The following is a 23,437-nucleotide window of genomic DNA, read 5'->3' on the forward strand; positions in this document are numbered from 1 at the left end:
AACTTAGATAAAATGGAGCAATTCCTTGAAAGACACAGTCTACCAAAATTCATACAAGGAGAAATAAGTCATTTAAATAGGCCTATATTGACCAAAGAAATTGAATAAACAATTAATAACTTTCTAAAACAGAAAGCATCAAACACAGATAGTTTCACTGGTGAATAATACCAAATATTTAAGGAACAAATGATACCAATTCTTTACAATCTGTTCCAGAAAATAGAAGCAGAGTGAGCACTTCCCAACTCATTTTATGAGGATATCATTACACTAACACCAAAACCACCAAAAGACATTATAAGAAAAGAAACAGGCCGATATTTCTCATTAGCATAGATACAAAATTCTCAAGAAAACATTAGCAAATTAAATCTAATAATGTATAAAAAGAATTATACACCATGACTAAGTGGGATATACTCCAGGTTATTCAAGGTTCAACATTTGAAAATCAATTAATGTAATTCATCACATCAAAAAACTAAAAAAGAAAAATCATATGATAATATCGATAGATGCAGAAAAAGTATTCCACAAATCCAACATCCATTCATGATTCATGATCCAACTCAATCTTTAGATTTAGCACAATCCTAATAAAAATCCCAGCAAATTACTTTCCGGATATCTACAGTGATTCTATAGTTTATATGGAGAGAAAAAAGACTCAGAATATCCATGACTATTGAAGAAAAAGGCCAAAGAGCACTGATACTACCTGATTTCTAGACTAACTAAAAAGTGACAGTAATCAAGACAGTGAAAGAATAGACAAATAGATCGATGGAACACCACAAAGAACCCATAAACAGACCCACACAAATAAAGTCAACTGATCTTTGACAAAGGAGCAGAGGCAATCCAATAGAGAAAGGACAGTCTTTTCAACAAATGGTGCTGGAAAAAATGGATATCCACAGGCAAAAAAAAAAAAAAAAAAAAAAAATCTAGACACTAACCTTATACCTTTCACAAAAATTAACTCAACAAAGATCATAGACCTAAATGTAAAATGCAAAACAATAACACTTTTAGAAGATAAACATAGGAAAAAATCTAGGTGGCCTTTGGTTTGGCAATGAGTTTTCAGATACAACACCAAAAGTACCATCCATAAATGAAAAAACTGAAAAGCTGGACTTCATTAAAATTAAAAACTTTCACTCTGTGAAAGACATTGTTAAAAGAATAAAATGAAAAGCCACAAATGGGAGAAAATATCTGATAAAGGACTTACAACCAAAAATTTAAAAGAGCTCTTAAAACTCAACAATAAGAAAACAACCCTATTATAAAATGGGCAAAAAAGATGAACAGAGACCTCACCAAAGAAGATATATAGATGGTGAATTAGCATATGAAATGATGTTCAACATTACAGGTAATTAGTACATTGCAAATCGAAAGAGGATACCAGTACATGCCTATTAGAACGGCTAAAATATAAAACAGTGACACCACTAATGCTGGGGAGGATGTGAAGCAAAAGGAACTCTCATTCATTGCTGGTGGGAATGCAAAATGGTAGCGCTACTGTTACGGACTCAAAGTTTGTGTCCTCCCGAAACTGATACACTGAAGCTCTAACTTTCAATGTGATGGTATTAGGAAGTAGGGCCTTTGGGAGGTAATTATGTTTAAATGAGGTAATGAGAGAAGGCCCCAATGTTGGGATTATTGCCCTTAAGAAGAAGAGGAAGAGACACCAGAGCTTCCTTGCTGTATCATGTGAGGATACAGCAAGAAGGAAGCTGCCTACAGGCCAGGAAGAGGTCCCTTAAGAAGAACCAAATTTGCTGGCGCTCTCATTTTGGACTTCCCAGCCTCCAGAACTGTGAAAAATAGTGTCCTGTTTAAGCCAGTCAGTCTGTGTTATTTTGTTGTAGCAGCCCAAGCAGACTAAGACAGCCACTTTGGAAGACAATTCGGCAGCTTCTTACAAAGCTAAACATAGTCTTACCATACAACTCAGCAATCCCTCTCTTAGGTCTTTACCCAAATTAGTTGAAAACTTATGCCCACACAAAAACCTGCACGTGAATGTTTATACCAGCTTTATTCATGACTGCCCAAAATTGAAAGCAACAAAGATGTCCCTCAATAGGTGAATGGATAATGTTTATCCATACAATTCAATAATATTAGCAATAAAAACAAATGTGCTGTCAAGCCACAAAAAGACATAGAGGAACCGTTTTAAAAAAAAAGCAGTCAGAAAAGACTTCATAACATATGATTCCAACTATATGACATTCTAGAAAAGGCAAAATTATAAAGACAGAAAAATCAGTGACTGACAGAGATGGTGATTAGGGAGAGGAGTGAATAGGTGGAACACGGGATTTTGAGGGCAATGAAACTATTCTGTACGATTATGTAATGGTAGACGCACGACATTATGCATTTAGTAAAACCCACAGAACTATACTACACAAAGACTGAACCCCAATGTAAACTACAGACTTTAGTTAATAATAATGAATCAACACTGGTTCATCAATTGTAACAAATGTACCACATCAATGCAAATGTTAACAATAGGGGAACTGGACCATGGAAGGAGAACAGGGAAGGAAAAAAGAGGGAACTCTGTACTTTCTAACAAATATTTTTGTAAACCTAAAACTGCTCTAAGAAATAAAGTCTATTAATTAAAAAATACAGGCATTCAAAAAAGACTACATATACACACACATATATTTAAGTCGTATTTTTATTTTCTTTTTATATTTTCTAAACTTTATGGGTTTTTCAACAATAGGTATTCATTGCTTTATATTTAAAAAAATATTTAAAAATAATTATGCCAAATAGAAGGAGTACATTTAGCATTAAGTGAACAACAATATGATCCAGATGAAACTAAATCCAGAAAATTCTGATCTCTGACACTTTATCCAATTAACACAATCTCTAATCCTTCTTTTTCTTGTTTTATATTAATTAAAAATCATGCTACCTCCCCTTGGGATTGTTTTCTGGAGAGAACAAATGAGGAAAGTGCTTTAAAAATTAAAAACAAAGATACCACAGAAACTGTTAAAAATTATTAATGTTTAGAAAAAAATAAAGTCTTTCCTTTGACTGAAGAGGGAGCTAGGTCTGGGAAGGTTTCAATGAAACCTCTAAATAACTAATAAAGGCTAAACTTATCACAAATTACAAGCACAAAGAGAGTGTTCTATTAAATCAAAGGCTTTTTCAGTTGAACTGAAAGGATACGTGGAGAAACAGCTTAAACTCAATAAAGTATGAGTCATAAGTTACCTGAAACCTCTCCCCTGGAACAAAACTTGTTCTAGCTCGAAGTATTTAATTTCTACTTCAGGGCAGATGCTTTCAAGTTCACAACCTTAAGGATTTTCTGGTCAATATTGATACGAAGGCCATAATTTGATATAAGTGGAAATACAGCTTTCTCAAAGTCCTCTTTCTTCTATGGCAAACAGAGACATAAAATTTGCCCTTATATATAACAGTTTCCTACTCTTTGCTAATTGATAGAATTTTAAGGCTTAAAAGAAATCAAAGAGATAATCAAGCCCCTTTCTCTATTTATTATCTCCAGACTGTTGTTAACAAAACAACTTTTAAAATTAACAACATTAACCCTTTATTGAAATGCCTTTCATGTAATAATATGTCATATCCATTAACAGACCTCAACCATTCACTTAAGCCCATCTAAGTAGCTTGATCAGGTTCCATTAAAATAATGTACGGTTTCTTTCATTCCAGCATGACATAGCTAAAGATTTATTTCATATTGAACTTTTAAAAAAAATGGATTCAAGAACAGGTGTCTCAGGCTAGATTCGGGACTGCATAAATAAGCTTTGTGTTAGGGGATGATAAGAATACATTTAAAATTTTAAGTGAAGAATGCCAGGCACCAGAGGCAAAAAGCATGCAGTTTTAAAAAAATGCTAAATAAAGCCAGCTGCCAAAAAGGGCAAGCTCACTGGTGGTTACAGCTGTTCACCATGATGCAACAATAACACGAAAGTTCTCTATTTCTTGAGGTATGTCTTATCCGCTTGGTGGACTATGGCCTCTGCACATCATTTTTCTATACCCTGGGGTTGAACGAAAAGTTACTTTTTGCATGTCTACCATTTAATATTACCTACAATTACATCTCTTCTAATTAATTTAGGAGAGTTGACTGCATGATTCTTACCGTTCTATTTAATGGCCTCTGAGAGAATGTCAATTCTTCCATTTAGTGCCAAGAGGGAAAAATCTGTCCAAAACTCTGTTTTGAATTAGGAAATTGGGTATTGGATTGCAAATATGTGTTGTCTCTCATTCCAATGACAAAAGGGACTGTAAAATGACGAGTAAGGGAGAAAAAAAAGAGCCCGAGCTTTTACCTTCTCCTTATTTCTGGTAGTCACTAACCTAAACATAGAAAGGAGGAAGGACAGGAGAAAGCAATGGGCTTTTAAAAAAAATCCACAAACTGAAGTCTTTTTCTGTATCTCTTACCTGTGGTCCCTGTTACAAAATAGTATTTGATTAATTTAAATTAAACTAATTAAACATGGAGCTGAATAACAGCATATTATGTTTTACACTAAAAAAGCAATAGCTTTAAAATGCTAGTTTGCCCTTGACAACAGATAATTTTGTCAAAATATAGCTTGTGGAACCATTTATTTCCCTGTTATTTTAAAGAATGGCATGGCTAGATAGAGGGTTCAGACTATTTTTTAGCCACAATGCAAACATTTCATTCAAACTTGCTCCAAATGATTCTTTTTTCCCCTCTTCTTTTAATCTGCTCAGCACACTCTAAAGACACAGGTAATTCATTTCAATGAGAGAGAACTGCAAAGCAGTCTATAAGAAATTTACAGAAGTGTTTTCTTATGCATCTGTGGCCACTCCTGATTTTACTCAATTACATAGGTAAACACACTACTAAAATAGAGAGAAATATGTTTAAATAAATAGTTAAGGGCATATTACAGTTGTTATAGTAAAACATGCATTAGTCTTTTTGTTAAACTGAAAATGCCACTGAACACACATTTTTACATAAAATCTATTCCAAACAAAATATCTATATCAACACAAAAGACAGAAACCACAATTGCTATTTATCACTAATGTATATGTCTTTTCAGGCTAAGAAAAATGTTCAAAGAAGAGATTTCATTTAATCAAATGAGAAACATTTAATTTAAATGATCCACAGCAGACCAGGGAACAGTGATTTGTCCATATATACATTAATTACTTCAATACTAACATATTAATATTAATGATTCAGAAACAGAAGTAGCTTAAAGCTATTATCAGATTTTTTTTAATGTTACAAATATAGACATAACATTTATTATTCATACAATGGATGCCAGTCTGCACAAACTACAAAATTAGGGAATCTTTATGCCTCCCCTGCCTTTATTTTTGGTGTTTGGAATATTGTTCAACTGACATGGAGTAATTTATCCTTTTCTCTCTTTGAGAAAAATCCCTCCATATCCAACCATTTGATTAATAATTTAACTGTCATATTCTAAATTATGTTAGCAGAAAATGCATCTCCTGATGTAGTTTAATACTTTCCTGCGTGCTTAACTTAGAAAGTACAAATCTTTCAGGGTGACATTCATTGTTTACATCCCTGCCACTATTTACCACAAAGGGTTGAGAAATAATAACAATGCCAATCCTATGTCATATCCTCAATTTAATTAAAACATTCCTAACAAGCAATTCTATATTAACTTGACTACTTTTGCCCATGTTCTTCAAAAGCATGGTTACATTTATTGTTTTTCGCAAATCATTGCTAATGTGTTATAAAATTATGTGTTGAATTCCTATAACTACAAAACCTATCACAAAAATTGCAATTACTCTGAATGTAAACATTGATTTTCAGTTTTACCTATTCAATGACAGTTAAGAATGAATGCAAAATGCAAGGTTTAACTAAAGCACTAATATTTTCAGCTGAAATATATTGTTATTTTAAAGAAATACATTACAGCTGAAAAAATACCTGCACCTAGGCACCTTCTATCAGGTTTGTTTTGGAGTCCCTTGAGAAATGCAACATAATTAGCTCAGACTGATTTTTCAGTCACATTCTGCTAAAGGATGACTGAGAAGCAGATGGTTTAATGCTCTCTTCCATATAACTCAGCAAATCAGGGGCAGAAGGAAAAACAATGCCCAGGAGTTCTGATACTTTGGCACTACTCTAAGTAAGATGTAACAGGCACATAAGCATTTTTTATCACCATTCATCAAGCACTCCAAGTGTGCAGAATTCTATATCTAAGATTTCTGGTCATTTTACAATTTTTCCAAGACCAGTTCAAATGCCATTTCTTTTCATTCTTTTCGCTGGAATGACTGTACCTCCCAACCTTGGGACGGTTTATATCTTGGTCTCTTGTTTATATCTTTATAACGTCACTAACCACATGTTGCCTCATGAAACAGATTTTTTAAAAATGTTTGCGTTGATCTGCTATTTAGACTGGGAGCTTCTTGAGAACGGGAACTCTGTCTTAACCATCTACACTGAGATTGGCAAACTTGTCCTGTAAAGGGCCAGATAGTAAATATTTTACCCTTTGTAGTCCATATACATCAATGTCACATATTCTCCTTTTTCTAAAAACAACCCTTCAAAAATGTAGCCAGCCTTATAAAACCAGGCTTTGGGGGCTATGGCTTAATGATTCTGAGCATTAATGTTTAAAGATCAGGTTCTGAAGTCAGACTGGGGATTTCTTATTACCTATGGCAAATTATTGACCTATATAAAATGTGAATAATGATAGCACCTACCATATAGGTTTATTGTGAATATTAAATAAGATAACATATGCAAAGTTCTTAAGCACTGTTACATGGTAAGGTTCACTAAATGTTAGCTATTGCTGTACATAATATTACTTTCATAATACCTGAGCTGGGAAAGTATTCAATAAATGTTTACTGAATCAAAGATATCCAAAGACACAGACATACACACATATAGCTGAGATTTTGTATAGGAAAATGCTTTAGTCCATAAAGTACTTTTAAACATAGCTATTTTTCAACATAGTATTTTTCAGTAAGGCCATCATATTTTTGAAACATTTTCCAAACATTTCCATGCCTACGATCTCATGTGCACTGCATCAGAAATCTGTGAATCACATAGATTAGGCTATATTTCTTTTAGTTGATAGATTTGGAAACGGAAAGTAAAATTTTTCAAGGATCATTTTGCTTAGAGGCAATTTAATTAAAAACAAAACAAAAAAACCAAGATTTCACACTAACTGAGTAACAGTTATTGGCCAGTACTATTAGGCAAAAAGGAGACAAAATAAATCAGACAAGAATCTCAAAAAAGTCACTATAAATGTAGTTAAAGAGACATGTAAACAAACTATTTAAATATAGTATATTCATAAGTGAGAACATGAGGTTAACTGGAGAGAAATATGACAAAGGAAGTGATACTAAAAGATAAACAGGAATTCATGGGGTGAAATGGAGGAAAGACATTCTAGAAAGAAGAAATATGTTCCCAGTATATAAATAAAAGTGCACAGAATTTTCAAGGAATAAATCTGTAGTTGAACTGGTGAGATCAGGAATCCTGGGCACATTTTGAGACATGGGCAGTAGCAGAAGCGGCTTATTTCTTGTATTCTAAGTAAGGAGTTAATATGTGTCTCTCTAGACACTGAGCAGCCATGGAAGTTTTTGAGAAACAAAGTCGTATTTGATTTTGGCGATATCATTCTTCTGGCAGCGTGGAGAATGGATTAAAAGGGGATAAATTCTGAAAGCAGAGGGGATAGTTAGGAGACTATTGAACTAATTTTCCCATAGAGGGGTTAAGCATATGAAGACAACTTAAAGATAAATATACTTCACTATGACCTAGTAACACCACTTCTAAGCATAGGTCCAGCTTTCCAATTCACATGTCAAAATATCTGATGGAAGATAAAAACTTGAGGTGTAAGGATAGACATAAAAAGAGCAGTAGAACAGGAGAGAACAGAAATAGATCCATACATTGTCAATTGATTTTTGACAAAGGCACCAAGACAATTTGATAGTGAAAGGCCAGTTTTTCAACATGTAAGTCTGGAACAACTGGATAAACATACAGAAAACAATAAACCTCAACCCTTACCTCACACTACACACAAAAATTAATATGAGAGGGATCATAGAGATAAATATAAAAGCTAAAAGTATAAGACTTCTGGTAGAAAACATAAAACAGTATCTTTGCAACCTTAGGATAGGCAAAGATTTCTTAGGACACAAAAAGCACTAACTTTTATAGTTATAGAAGAAAAGCAATTAACTGGACTTTAATAAAGTTAAAAATTTTGATCTTCAAAAGATACTGTTAAGAAAATGAAAAGGCAAGCCACAGACTGAGAGAAAATATTTGTAAATCATGTTTCTGCTAAAGAATCTGTACCTAGGATACACACATACACCCCTCCTATAAATTAAAAATAAAAAGTCAAATAACCCAATTTTAAAAATTAGAAAAGACTTGAACAGACAAGGGTATTGGTTACATTATCAAAACTCACTGAATTATACATTTAAGATCTGTTTATCTCACCATAAATTAATTTTATCTCAAATCAATAAGTTCATGGAAAAGACCAAACAAATTTAGAAAAACTATTCACAAATTTACAATGGTTGAAACTATATTTGTTTGTTAATTATTATTTTAGAGTAGGAGTCAGCAACCTTTTTTTGTAAAAAGCTAGATAGTAAACACTTTAGCCTTTGCAGGCCAGATGGTCTCTATTGCAACTATTCAACTCTGCCACTGTAGTATGAAAGCAGTCATAGACAAAATGTTAACAACTGGATGTGGCTGTGTTCTAGTAAAACTTTATTTACAAAAACAGGTGGAGGGCTGAGTTTGGCTGAGGACCACTGTTTGCCAGCTCCCTTTTTAGAGCATAAGATTTTATTTGTAACACACCGCCATAGAGATCTCTGTAGCTTTGCCATATACCATCACCTCCCACGTGATAATATGGGCAGTAAAAATATCTTTTACATATGGTATGATGTGGAAAAGTTTGATAAGCACTGCCCTAGAGAAACTAACACATATGAACAAGGAGACACACATAAAGATACTCAAAGATATATCTTTGTTTATAATGGCAAAAACGTGAAATAATTTAAACGTCCATCGATGAGGGAATCATGATACAAATGTATAAGAAAATACAACAGGTGAATGAACTAAATGTCCACTTACTAACACATATATAATACAAATGGGTGCCTCTAAGATGGTCATTCATGACAAGCCATAAGAAAATAATCTTTCCTCTGAAATAGAGATGTCACATCACTTTTAAAATGTAGATATCATATTCTTAAAAGACTATCTAACCTTCTGAAGTCAATCCAGGTACTAATGGCTAGACATTTCCAAAGGATGCATATAGATGCTCTATATATTCTAAAATCTCAATGTGGGTGGCCCTATGGTTGGTACTGAATATAATCTAGAAAACAAGGGACACAGAGTGCAATGTCTCCTTTTGCCAGCCCTGTTATTGGGTATTCTCAACTGCATGGATCAAGACTGGCTAGAGATGGCAGCAGAAGCAGCTAATAAACCAGCCTACTCCCCAGTTCCTACTGTCCAATTTCAGTGGACACAGCAAGATGGGCAGTGACAGCAGAGAAAAGAAAATACTGGTGATTTACCCTTTTTTCAACAGCTTTTTCCATTATGCCTTAAAATCCCATTGGAGTGTTCCAGGCTAGTTTATTCTTAGCCACAACCTAGACATACTACACAAATAGCTTCAAATATAATATTTAATACCCAAAAACTAGAGAGGAGAGAAGCATGCTTCAGTGCTTCAATACTGTGTTTTGGGCTGCTTAACTAAACGTAATCTCTGCTGGTCTGAAAAACGTAGTTCCATCTAGTCAACAGACAGGTACCAGACGGATGGTCAGTCAAAGGCCCTCACTTTTATGTATTTCTAATTTTGAAATCTTCCATTGTTAGTGTTTGGAGAAAACTTCAGTGAAGCCTATCTCCACTTTTAGGCAAGTAACTTGGAAATCAGCACCTTGGGTATGTTCAGATTCCTAAGCATTCATTTTGACACAGCTCAAATGGAGCAGAACCTTCACAGGAATTAATTCTTGATTCTTTTAGTATCACCTACATATTAGAGCTCCAAGACACCATGTTTTATTCCAAATCCTGCTTCTCCCTCCCCAAATCATCATTTATCAGCTTGGAGAGCTAAAGAACTAACTGAAGACTGACGTTTTGTAAGGAAGTTTCTCTGATTGGGGTCAGTGATGGCTTTAGCTAAGAAGGCAACCCAGTCCCCCAAAATAAAGGGAAACAGGCCAAGTTTCCTTGACAGGAGCATAGTCTAGTCCCTAATTAGCCTAGACGCTGTGATTTTACTGGACAAACTAAATAAAACCCAAGAGAAGAAGGGGATGATCTTCAGTTGGGCTGGGATTGCTAGGGAGCTGAAGCTGGCTCTCAGTGAAAGGATGAGCAAAGGGGATGGCTGTCTTCACCTTGCTCCTCCATCATAATTTCCCTCTTCTCTTTTCATTTATATTTCTGAATGAGTTTCATAAAAAGCCATCAAGTACTTCTAAGTTTCATTAATGTTGGTTGTTAAAGTTTCTTACAAGAAGCCCTGCTGAAATCCCATGACCCAATTATGCTATTTTTATTATTTCGCTTTGTTCCCATAAAACTAAAGTTGTAATAACAACATATAGGGTGATTTAGAACATAGAAAGCACTGTCAAATACAGTATCACTTTGAATCCTCATAACGACTCTGTAAGGTACATAGAACAGGTATTATGAAAGGTTGTGGGATACTAGTTAAAGTCACACAACTAATACCTTCTGATTTCATGTCAATGACATTGATCTGTCCTTGTAGACTATCCCTTTCCTCATTCTTTAAAGGCCCAGCTTATGCTCCCAATGATGCCTTTAATACCTTCAGCCAGAAACAGTTTCTCTATCTTCTGATGACCCACAAAATTCTATACCTCTCTTATGACACTTAACATATCCTATCTTTGTTACAATTATAGATCAGTGTGTCTTAATACACTCAGTGTAAGTTCCTGAAGGGCAGGGACTGGGTCTTATTTATCTCTCTATTCCCCACAGCAACTAGAAACACTCAAATTTTTACATGATGACTAGTGCACTTCCCTGCTTATGTGGGCGATCCACATATGTATAATTCCACCAAAGACCATGGGCTATTATTACTTCCTATTCCATAGAATTAGCCTATAATTTATATAAACCTGAGGAAGAGAGATAAGGAAATTCTAGATTTATATCATACCCAGAGCTCTGGCATATAAAACCAACCAAAAGGGCTAGGAGGCATTCTTAACTTTCTTTAGCATTTCAACAATTATCTTAATTATAGAATCATTCTAAACTTGAATGTGATCTACAGATTATAAACAAGTAAGACTCTTACCAAAATGCAACCAAATGATTGCATTTTGAAGAGAATATGAGAGAGAGAGAGAGAGAGAGAGAGAGAGGTAGGGTGGAGTGGGGAGAGATCAATGAACCAGGAGACTACTAGCTCATGAGAATAAAAGATTCTTTCCTTTATGAAAGAATTTCCTTTGGAATTCTTTTTTTATTCTTATCTCTATTTTTATTAAATAGATGCAGTGAAATTGAGATCATAGGTAAGAGGGATTTGCACATTATAAAATACCGTCAAATGTTATACATATACAGTTTGCATAATGACAATCTATACAGAAGTTTTAATAATGTCAATAATTTTATCCGACATTGATTGAGTACTCAGTGTATGTCAGGTACTCTTCTATGTGTCTGACATGCATTTATCTCATTTAATACTCCCAGTAAGTCTATGAAGTACTATTATTATTCCTATTTTACTTAAAAAAATTTTTTTTTATTGGAGTATAGTTGATTTATTATGTTGTGTCAGTTTCAGGTGTACAGCAAAGTGAATCAGTTATACATATACATATACCCACTCTTTTTTTTTAGATTCTTTTCCCATACAGGCCATTACAGAGTATTGAGTAGAGTTCGCTGTGCTATACAGCAGGTTCTTATTAGTTATCTGTTTCATATATAGTAGTGTGTATATGTCAGTCCCAATCTCCCCCACCACCATCCCTTGGTAACTATAAGTTTGTTTTCTACATCTGTGACTCTACTTCTGTTTTGTAAATAAGTTCATTTGTACTCTTTTTTTAAAAAATTCTTTACAACAGGGGTCCCCAGACCGATACCAGTCCGGGCCGTGTTGGGACCCGGGCTACACAGCAGGAGGTGAGCAGTGGATGAGCGAGCGAAGCTTCATCTATATTTACAGCTGCTCCCCATCACTTGCATTACCACCTGAGCTCTGCCTCCTGTCAGATCAGCGGCAGCGCTACATTCTCATAGGAGCACGAACTCTACTGTGAATTGCACATGCGAGGGATCTAGGTTGTACGCTCCTTATGAGAATCTAATGCCTGATGATCTGAGGTGGAGTTGAGGCAGTGATGCTAGTGCTGGGGAGCAGCTGCAAATACAGATTATCATTAGCAGAGAGGTTTGACTGCACAGAGACCATAATAAATCAACTGCTTGCAGACTCGTCTCAAAACCCTATCAGTGAGTGAAAAGAAGTTCAGGGCTCCCACTGATTCTGCATTATGGTGAGTTGTGTAATTATTTCATTATATATCACAATGTAATAATAATAGAAATAAAGTGCACAGTAAATGTAATGCACTTGAATCACCTCGAAACCATCTCCCCCACCACGCAGTCTGTGGAAAAACTGTCTTCCACGAAACTGGTCCCTGGTGCCAAACAGGTTGGGGACCGCTGCTTTACAAAGTTCCACTAGAATGTTTAAAACATGACTTAATTTATAATAATTCAATTTACAGCAGATCTTTAAGAACACATAACATAAAAGGTGTATCAGTACTTACAAAAACACTGATAATTTCTGAGACAGGTATCAAGGTCATGTGGCCCAGACATTCCCACAGGAAATCCAGAGCACCTGGATTCTATTTCTAGTAGCCTTGGATAGGTTCTAAACAGACTTAAGAGGATATTTCAGAAACTTTTCCAATGAAACTGTTTTCACTCCACAATGACTCTGATGCTAATTATGTACTGCTACTTCCTAAATCATATCTCTTTTAATCTCTGAACTCATTCTACCAGATCTTTGTCTAAAAAGAGCAGGTTATATTGCTAAAGAAAATTCATTCTTATTGATAGACTATTTTCTTAAAAAAACAAAATCTACAATTTAGTAAAAGTGCCTCACACAGCTTGCAGGGTAATAGTTTCAGATTTGGACCAGGATGCAGGAGAGGTGGGTTTTCTTTCTTTCTTTTATTACATTTATTGTGCTCTGGTCAAGTGTTTGACATTGTGTAAATAACCCAGAAGACCTAGATTCTGCTACCATCTGGAGTCTCCTTCAAGATAAAATAAATAGCTAAAAATTTGAACACAGAATAGTACTTCTTAAAGTTTTCCTCCAAAATGCTCCCAACAGCAGAGGAGGGTAAACTTATAGTACTGAGGATATGAAGGCTGCACTAAACCTATGGGCTGAAGTCTGATGTTTCATCAAAATTTTCATTTTACACCATTGTATAACCTGTTTGTTTTATTATCTGAAAATGATTTAGCTTACATATTAGCAAATAAAACTGATAGTCCAGAAGAATGTATCATGTTTATCCTGGCAGTTTGCAAACCTCTGACTCACTTTCCCCAGGTTTACTCATAACTCGAAAGGAAAAGCATTTGCAGGATAAATACGGAAATAAACATCTATGGTTGTGTTTAAGATGTGTGGGTACTCCGGGCAAAACTGTTGTGTGGACGAAGCTTCAGCTCCCTATTCCCATACTGTGTAACTATAACTGAGATACCATAGATATCCTCCTCTCTCCTGAAGTGGGAAGCTGAAGATAAAGGAGATATCATAGTGAAAGGTAGTTTGAGTTCTTCTGCAATACACATATATTCTAACTGGTATTTTACATTCCTGAAACAAAAATCTTCCTTTCTTTTATGGACCATGAACAGCAAAACAAGTCTTATATAGGCTGAAATAAAAGTCTTTACGTACCTGCAGTGATATGTGTTTAGGTCAGTAATTCTCAAAAGAGTAAGGTGTAGGGCAGAGAGACCTATTAGAATCTTGAAGCTGGGATAGCGAGCTTTTCATCTACGCATGGTACCAATGCTGTCTTCAAATCTCCCTGAACCACCACCCCTTCCCCACAAACACAGCCAGTTTTAAAATCACTAACTATAGTGAGCTACTGTTATAAGTGGGAGTATACCTTCTATCTCAGGTGTGTTGGTATAGAAAAAAATATTAAGGTAGCTGCAGAGAGACTCTCTGACTAGTTCAGAATTTTACTATGATTAAACGGTGGGTTTATTAAGCACAGAGATATTTTAGCACTTAGAGGTTACTCTCAGAGGTTATTTAATTTTACTGTGATTAAATGGTAGGTTTATTAAGCACAGAGATTTTAGCACTTAGAGGTTATTCTCAGAAGTTATTTCTCCTCTCTGGATCTCTTTCAATTTTTCCATGTAACTTTATGATTTTAAAAGGGAAAACTGTCTATGACGCTCTTATAAAGGCCTAGTTTTCATCTTAGAGAAAAAGGATAACTTTTCTATTGTTACAGATTATAATCTAATAATGTATTCTATTATTATGTTTTTGTTTTAAAATTTGGGGACCAAACATAGACAGTGAAAATAAACTGTATGTGAAAATCATCTTAATACCTTTTATAGCCCTTAATCATTTTCCCTTGTGATTATAGCCCTATAAAAGTGGATAGGGAGATAGGTACTGAGTATCATGAGCTTTCTTAGGATGAAACTGAGGTTCAGAAGCTATAATTAACTGTTGAAGTTCAGAAAGCTAAAAACAACAGAACTAAGATCAGACATGGGTAAACTCAGAGACCAGTATCCTTTCCTCTTCCTCATATTACCTAAACAGAGAAATAAAGACATTTTTGTAGCACAAGAAATCTAAAATATTATGTGTACTTATTTCATGTTTCTACTAATCAATCACCAAAGGCTGAAAATACTATTACTGTAAAAAATACTACATAGAAGTGTGTCCATAGCCTATCCTAATAGGTATGTCTATAGATTATCAACCATATTATTAGTTTATCAATCAGTCCATCTGAGATAGGCCATTATGAAGGATACAAGCTTGTTAGATTATTTAGATGACTCCAATAGACATCTGAGTAGTTTTGCAAATGTTACAAATACTAGTTTCACAGGAAAAAGTTAAAGTATAATTTAATTTGTGTTCAGCTTGTTAAAGATTTTCCTTTTGACCTTAGTGAGATATTTGCTTAAACGATAGAACTAACATATGATCCAGCAATCCCATCTCTGAGTAATATACCCAAAGGGAATGAAATCACTATCTTGAAGAGATATCTGCACCCCCATGTTCACTGCAGCATATTTACAATAACCCAGACATGGAAACAACTCAAGCATCCACTGATGGATGAAAGGATAAAGAAAATAGTATATATATACACACACAATGCAATATGATTCAGCCGTGAGAAAGAAAGAAATCCTGCCATTTGCGACCACATGTCTAGGCCTTGAAGATATTACACTAAGTGAAGTAAGTCAGTCAGAGAAACACATGCACTGTATGATCTCCCTTGTATGTGGAATCTAAAAAAACAAACTCATAGGAACAGAGAACAGATTGGTGGTTGCCAAAGGTGAAAAGAGGTGGGGTGGGGGTGGGGAAGGTAGGGGGGAAAAGGGTGACGGTGGTCAAAAGGTACAGGCTTCCAATAAAAGGACATATAAGCTCTGAGTATGTAACATACAGCATGGTGACTATAGTTAATGATACTGTATATTTGAAGGTGACTAAGAGAGTAAATCTTAAAAAGTTCTCATTACAAGAAAATAGTTTGTAACCATGTGAGGTGATGGATGTTAACTTATGACAGTAATCTTTTTGCAGTATATACATACCAAATCATTATGTTGTATACCTTAAACGAATACAATGTTTATATGTCAATTATATCTCAATAAAATTGGAAAAAAATTGCTCAACAAACGTGGAAGACTAAATTACCTTCCTATTCTCTCTATAAAAAATGGTAATGCAAAATTGTTATCATACGGAGATTACCCAAATTTTAAATAAAATGCAGGAAAAACAGCATTACAGAAGTGCTTTAGGCAGTTAATAAAAATATAATGTTTTTTTCTGGAGTATATGAGTTTGTGGTATTTGTCAGCTTTCAAAACTTTACTGAGTGAACGCTAAAAAATATTAAAAATGAAATTTTTAATTAAAGAGTTATGGCTCCTAGATGACACCAAGAGCCAACTGAAAGCAATCTGGCTTCTAACTTTGCCCAATCTCCAAAGCAAAAGCAAAACAAAGAGCTCTGACACCTGAATTAAAACCTGGGTTTTAGGGAGGAACACAATCATACAACCATCCAAACGGAAACCCTATAAGTAACACGTGTTTTCAAAATGAAACATAAGTCTCTCAGTATTCAAACTTTACAACGAACTATTTCTAGTTTCCCCAATGACTTGATGTTCTCTTGCCTCTTTTCACATGTTGTGCCCAATGACAGAAAATTCTTCTATCATATCTCTACCTGGCTGACTCCCACCATACTTTGGGTCTTAGCTTAAAAATCACTTCCTCCAGAAGAATCCCAAATACACGTTAGATATGTGCTTCAGAGTACTATGGACTTACCCATAACACAATACATTTTAATTGTTCATTCAAGTTGTCTACCTTTCCCCCTAGGCTGCCCCTGACAGCATGTAGTCCAGCATGGTGCCTAGCACATAGCAAGTACTTTTATTAAATTACTTCTAGTTTAAGGTTGCCTCCATGTAAGGATGCCAACTAAAACTCTTTGACCAAAACCTTTTTTTCAAATGAGGTATGGAGAGAAGGTAACCATCCAGTTTAGGTAATTAAATACAGCAAGTGGCAATCTACTTAAACATGCACTTAAATCAGACACCTCTAGGGCATTAAATTTTATCGTATTTACAAACAGTTTCTTACTAGTCATTATTTTCATTTAAAAGAAAGCTTTTCAATTAGATTTATCAAATTAAGTAATTCAGTTCAATTTATGACAATCAAATACAAGAGAAGGAAATGCAAACACTCAAATGGTTTAACTGCTAATCTGAATAAATGTGCAATTTTTAGAATGGAAAAAATAGTGGAGAACTGAGTTTAAATAGCTGAGGTGCCCTATTGCTAAATCATTTATTCAAGAGTATTTTTCTAGCAACTAGAAAAGCATCTTGGAAGCTGGTTGCCATACATAGCCTAAAACAGTCAAAATACTTTTAAAAACAAATCAATTTTTGTTGAAAGATACTTCAAACTATTAAATACCAATATTCCCATTCTGAATTATCATAAGGAATCTAGTTGGAAGAATCGGGTCTATGAACATGTAGTTAGTTCAGGTTTAGGAAACATTTTGCGATACAGAAGAATAACTGACCATTTTATCAACAACTTTAGAACAGACAGGACATCTACAGGTGACAGGGAAACGTTATTACTAACTGGAAGCATAATTTCTAATATTCTGCTTCACTAAACCAAATTATACTACAAAGGATACGGTTTCATACACAAATATAAAAAAATGAAGGAGAAAAAAGGAACTCAACTTACACCAAGGCATGATTTGGCTATTCAGATGATCAAATGTGCATACTAATTCCTGTACTGGTGACAGATTTGAACAGAAATCACTAACTTCCACCTGTAAGCACATCATGTCAAGTGTGTATGAACAATAATAATCTCATGGCAGTGGTGCCAAGGGAAATATCCCAAGGTTCTTTGTACGAGTCAGAACAATAACAGATTTAGTTGATTTATGGCTAACTGAAGGATTAATGTTATGAAATTTCATTATGATTCCTCTGATTCTAGAAATAGGTTAGTTTCTCCAAAAGGTACACATATAGATAATATACATAAACAGATACAGAAGTGGATGGCAACCATACTTCTCATAAAAATGAAAGTATTCTAAGTTCAAACATAAACTTCTTCCTTCTTTTAGATATAAGATTAGCATCTAAATTATTTTAGTTATAATGAGTTCTGCAAGAATACTGAAAATAACTGCTAGTTTAATTAACTAAAGGTGTCCAATAGGCACAGTTTAATTCATTAGCATGGAGAAAAACATATGATTTTATATAATACCTGCAGTTATAAAGGAAGTATTTATTTAATTAAAATTATAATTCTATGCTGCCATGATAAAATGATTTCTTTGATCAAGGACGGCAAATGACTAAGAAGAAAATACCATTGGTAACTCTTCAGTATCTAAAATTATATGAAAGATTTGGAAAAAGTTACAGAATAGGGGGAGGAAAGAGGACAGAGATATTAAATTCATCATCTTATTTAGTTCCCAAACATTCAGGACAGTTTCTAATCGTTATTCTGCTAAGTAAGGTGTTTGACATGAGCTTACTAGGAAAGACTTAGACTGGATGTAGGTAGAGTGAATGTACTAACCAGAATTCTGTCATTTGTAAGCTGTGTGATCCTGGAAAAGCCACTTAGTATCTACCAGGCCTCAAGATTCCATATAAATAAAGGAAGGATAATTTCTAGAACCTGTTTAATTGTAATGTCAAGAAATTCTGAATGCTTCAAATTCAAGCCATTGTTAATCTTCATGTTCTGCAGTTGCCACTACAGACTACAAGATGTATGAGGAAGGCTTACAATCAAACAAACCAAGTACCTAGTTGTAACATATAGGCATGGCCAACCTACACACTGAATTTGACAAGTCTAGTAAGGCTAACCTTTTACTTTTTTATTAACTGACTGCTACTCAGAAAGCTGCCTCTCCCTAGAAACAGTGAAACATAAGAACTTTGTCCTACGCTGGCTATATGCTTCCACAATCAAAGAAACTTGAAACTGAACTAAGTTCACAAAATGAAAAAGTTAGCCACAGTGAGACTAACAGAGTTGCTTTTCCTGTATCTTCCTAACCTTGACATCTAATCTGTACCAGCTATAAACTACAGACCAGTCAATGGAAGAGGTAACCTCAAAACTAAAACTCAGGTAGGTTCTAGATGAAGAGGTTCACTTTAAAATTTGAAGTGAGCTACAAAGAAAGACATATGTTGATATACCGAATAAGGTTCCTAAATAATCCTACGGAAAACAAAACTCATATCACAAGATAATACTTTAAATCCATATAGCACATTTTATAGAGCAACTTAAAGCATTTTATAGAAATTACCCAATTGACTTTCTTGACACTTCTGTGAAGTCAAGTATTACCTGTATTTTCCAAAGAAGGCAAAAAGAAACAAAGGAACTAAAGTTACTTACTTTGCCAATGACATAGCTCTCCATTGCACATCTAGGGTTTTAACTTGTGACAAAAGGTGCTCAGCTCCATAAGAAATTACATTAACTGAAATGCCTCAGCATTTTGAAAAATACTGGACTTCTCACAAGAAGTGAGTGCAGAGATAGTGTACTGACTTACTTAGCATTTCACCTGGTCACTTAGTTCAGTATCTGCCACACTGTCGGCACTCAATGAATAAGGGCTACTAAAGATAGCTAACAATTACTAGAGCTCATATATCAGGTACTGTGCTAAGTGCACTATACATATTAGTTCATTTACCTCAAAGAGGTAAGTAAATTATTACTTTTCATTTTACTGATGAGGAAATGAAGGCCTAGGTTAAGTAACTTGCCCAAGATTACAAAATGATACAGCAAAGATTTTAACAAAGGTAGCCCAACTTGGGACCTTGTTTAAAGATTGTCGTTGTAGAAAGAAGAGACTAGCAGTAAGAAACTCTATCTATACTCTATTCCCTGTTTCACCAAGTCCTTGGAGAGAAGAGAAATTTCTTGCTAATCTTTGTATCTCTTCTCAGGCCTAGCATGGTACCTTAATCACATTATTCCTCATTAAATGTTTCCTGAATAAAATTAAAAGCACATGAACAAATTAGGCTTCATTGTCCTCAATTGTAAAATGGAGATAAAGGTACCTGCACTGTCTGCCTAAGTAGTTCTCATAGTGTGGTCCCTGGACCTGGAAACTTTGTCAGAAATGCAAGTATCAGGCCCCACCCCAGGCCTATTGAATCAGAAAATACTATTTTCTGACTCAAGGTGATTCTCACACATGCTGACATTTGAGAACCACCAGTCTACCTTAAAGGATAATTTGGAGGATCAAATGAGTAAAATAATGTGAAAGCACCCAAAAAAGTGGAAGTATATCATCATCATAATCATTAAAAGAGTAAATTATGTTCCTTGAAAAAACTTAGTGATTTTGCTAGATCCAGATAAAAATGAACATCAGAAATGAAATTATCATGAGGGAATTCCCTGGTGGTCCAATGGTTAGGACTTTGCACTTTCACTGCAGGGGGCATGGATTTGATCCCTGGTCGGGGAACTAAAATCCCAACATGCTGCATGGCACAGCAATAAAAAAAAAAAAAAAAAAAAAAGAAGGAAGAAATTGACCATGAAACATTTTGTGAATAAAAATTATTATTCCAGATTTTATCTGGATAATGTATAGCACTCACTGGATGCAGAGAAAAAGACGACTGTAAGCCATAAGGTTGTACGTAGGAATCTGATAACTTGGTTATGCAGTGGTTCAACACAGAGAGATGACAAACTACACAGGCTTCTTACCTGACCAGTGTCCAGTGGAGATGCCAGATCTGTCTGTGCAGGTCTCACTTACAGGTCTAAACACAGTTTCCCATCCCCCAGTAGCATAGCGCCAATTGTGAGATTCCAAGATGAGTGTTCGCTGGGTGCCATATGCAATCATGAAGCAGTAGACCACATGATGGAGCTGACAGCCATAGCCACAGCCTTTGTTGATATTACACACTAGTTTCTTGGCTTTGCTGCAGTCCTTGGGATTCTGTCAGTAAGGAAGAGAAACAAAGGTGAAGATTAGCTGTACTGAGAGGTTAACTTCTCTTTATAGGTGACAAATGTCAAAAATCATATAATAAGCCAGGACTAATCCAGTATATCTTATTAATTAAGCAAGGAATTCAGCTTTAAATTATATTTCAAAGAATCCACTGAAGATTTTATGTGCATACTTACGGAGATGGCAGTGAAAAACACCAGTTACTTTGGAAACATCACTAAACAAACATGGAATTAAGCAGTTACGTTTTAAAAAATATTCTTTCACTTCTCTATCACTCAGAACATGCAAGTATGATCTTCTCTGAACTCAGAGTTGCACACACTGAAATCTTTATAAAAGAAGCAAAATAGTTCGCTTATTCCAGATGCAGTTCAGCATTGAGATTATTACCTTCACGGATGAAACAAATCATCTTAAAAGAAAAACTATAATTTAACTAATAATTCCAACTATTCCAGAATTCGAGATGTCACCAACAAAATGTACTTCTTCATTATGGAAGTAAAGCCACTGAGTAAAAGGATATCTGAGTTCAACAATTAAAAAATATCAGTCATGGGACTTTTTCACAAAACCAATATTGATGATACCAGTAATTTTTAAAATAAAATGTAGAGCATGTTTTATATTGGATGTATTGAGAATGTGCTACGCCAATGTTTAATCAGGAGATCCATGTTTCTATTTACATGTTTTGCTATAAGATGAATAGCAAGTGGTTAAAACATTTAATATTATCTAACAGTGGGTGCAATGGGGTTAAGCAAACGTGAAAAATTCTTTTTTCCCATTCTAAAGTTTCCATTCCACTGTAATTTGTATGGGCTGTTGCTAAATATCCCTAGGCATCTTAGTTCTTCAAATAAAAATTTGTTTTGACAAGGACTCCTTAGCCTGAGAAATTTTGCAAGCTGTTCTGTCTGCAAGGGAAGAGAAAGGATGGGTACCTTCAGGAACAGAATCTTTTCTTCCACATAGCAAGAAGCAAGGTAATCAGTTCTCAATTTATATGAGGCTTTAATAAAGCAGTTGCCAAGCCACAAATCTACAACTATTTTCTAGGGATATCATCTGCTCCGTAAAGTAGAGCCCTAGAAACAAAAGCTAGGATGGTAAGGTTATAAAATGATTCTGAAAGAAACGCAGCAAAACGAAAATGCCACACATCGTTACTTTCAGAAGAAGTATCTTTCATACTCAGGCGTGCCACTGCAGGCTGGTCCTTTCAGATCAAAGCAGAACCTATACCATCAAGAGCCTTCTGAAGAGTTAGAGCCCTTATGAACCCAAGAGAGCCCAGATAAAATTCAGCAAGACGTGGTCAATACTGTTTCCTCAATCAAGTCCTAGAGTTGCTGAATTCTCTTCACTTGAGACTTTGAACTCATGGCAGGCTCCTAAGGCAATAAAGATGCCCACTCAGGTGCTACAGCCACAGAAGAGTTAAGAAGAACAGAGGGGGTGTGATGTTGGGAGACCAATTTATCATTTACTTTCTTCTAATATTATACAAGGATCTGGGAATAACGAATATTCAAAGCTTTATTATTAATTCAATAGTTCAGAGAGAAAAGAATATCGACATTTGTCAGATTTTTCATGAACTGTAAGAAATACAGCACTTTGAATATCTCTAAAATTCATATGAATGAAAATGTCCTTCATATATTTTTCAATAAACATTTCCTTTTACAGCTGCTTTTAGATGTACAGAATTATTGCAGAGTTAGTACAGAGATCCCATATACCTCACAACCAGTTTCCCATATTATTATATCTTATATTAGTCTTCACATTTTTTAAAGGAAAAAAGAGTAAAGGAACATAATAACTGAAACAGATGAACTTTAAGTTTTCAAACTGTAGATTTTTACTTAAAAGAAGACACATCTGCATGAAAAAAAAATACATCTACTGTGTTTCTTAAGAGTTTAATTAGAACCCAGTGTTTCGAGCACAAGAACTGAGGCCTAAGAGAAAGAAGAGAGTAATTTATGATATGAAGCGTAATTCAAGAGTCTTAATGTGTCTCAAAGTAAGCTGAAGAGAGAATATATTAAATCATTCTGTTATGTATTGATAACACAGAGAAAGGGAAAAAAATCTATTATGTATGGTTCTGGAATGAGAAAGGTCTACATAGACAAGGTAACCAATGGAAGAGTCTAAGGCAGGAAGTGATAAGAGAAAATGAATGGCTGTTTGGAATGATAACAGTTAAACAAAACACTGAAAAAGCTCAGCGCCACAGCCCGATTTCTTACTGAAATAATAGTTAAAAGTCTGCAAAATTCAAAGGATCTTGCTCATAAAAGATTCAGAAATAGGAGAGAGA

At 34.8% G+C, this 23,437-nt stretch overlaps 1 protein-coding gene across 3 annotated transcripts in view; it reads right to left on the reverse strand.

The window, feature by feature from the left end:
• The window catches only part of FUT8 (fucosyltransferase 8), a 324,774-nt gene that overhangs the window by 37,819 nt on the left and 263,518 nt on the right, over nt 1-23,437 (reverse strand). For all 3 annotated transcript variants that reach the window (XM_082649604.1, XM_082649605.1, XM_082649606.1), the window contains one exon: nt 20,847-21,084. In XM_082649604.1, coding sequence (XP_082505730.1) covers nt 20,847-21,084 — 238 coding nt within the window. The remainder of the gene's footprint in view (nt 1-20,846; nt 21,085-23,437) is intronic.

This window comes from Grampus griseus, assembly GCF_964374135.1.
Source record: "Grampus griseus genome assembly, chromosome: 2".
NCBI lineage: Eukaryota > Metazoa > Chordata > Mammalia > Artiodactyla > Delphinidae > Grampus > Grampus griseus.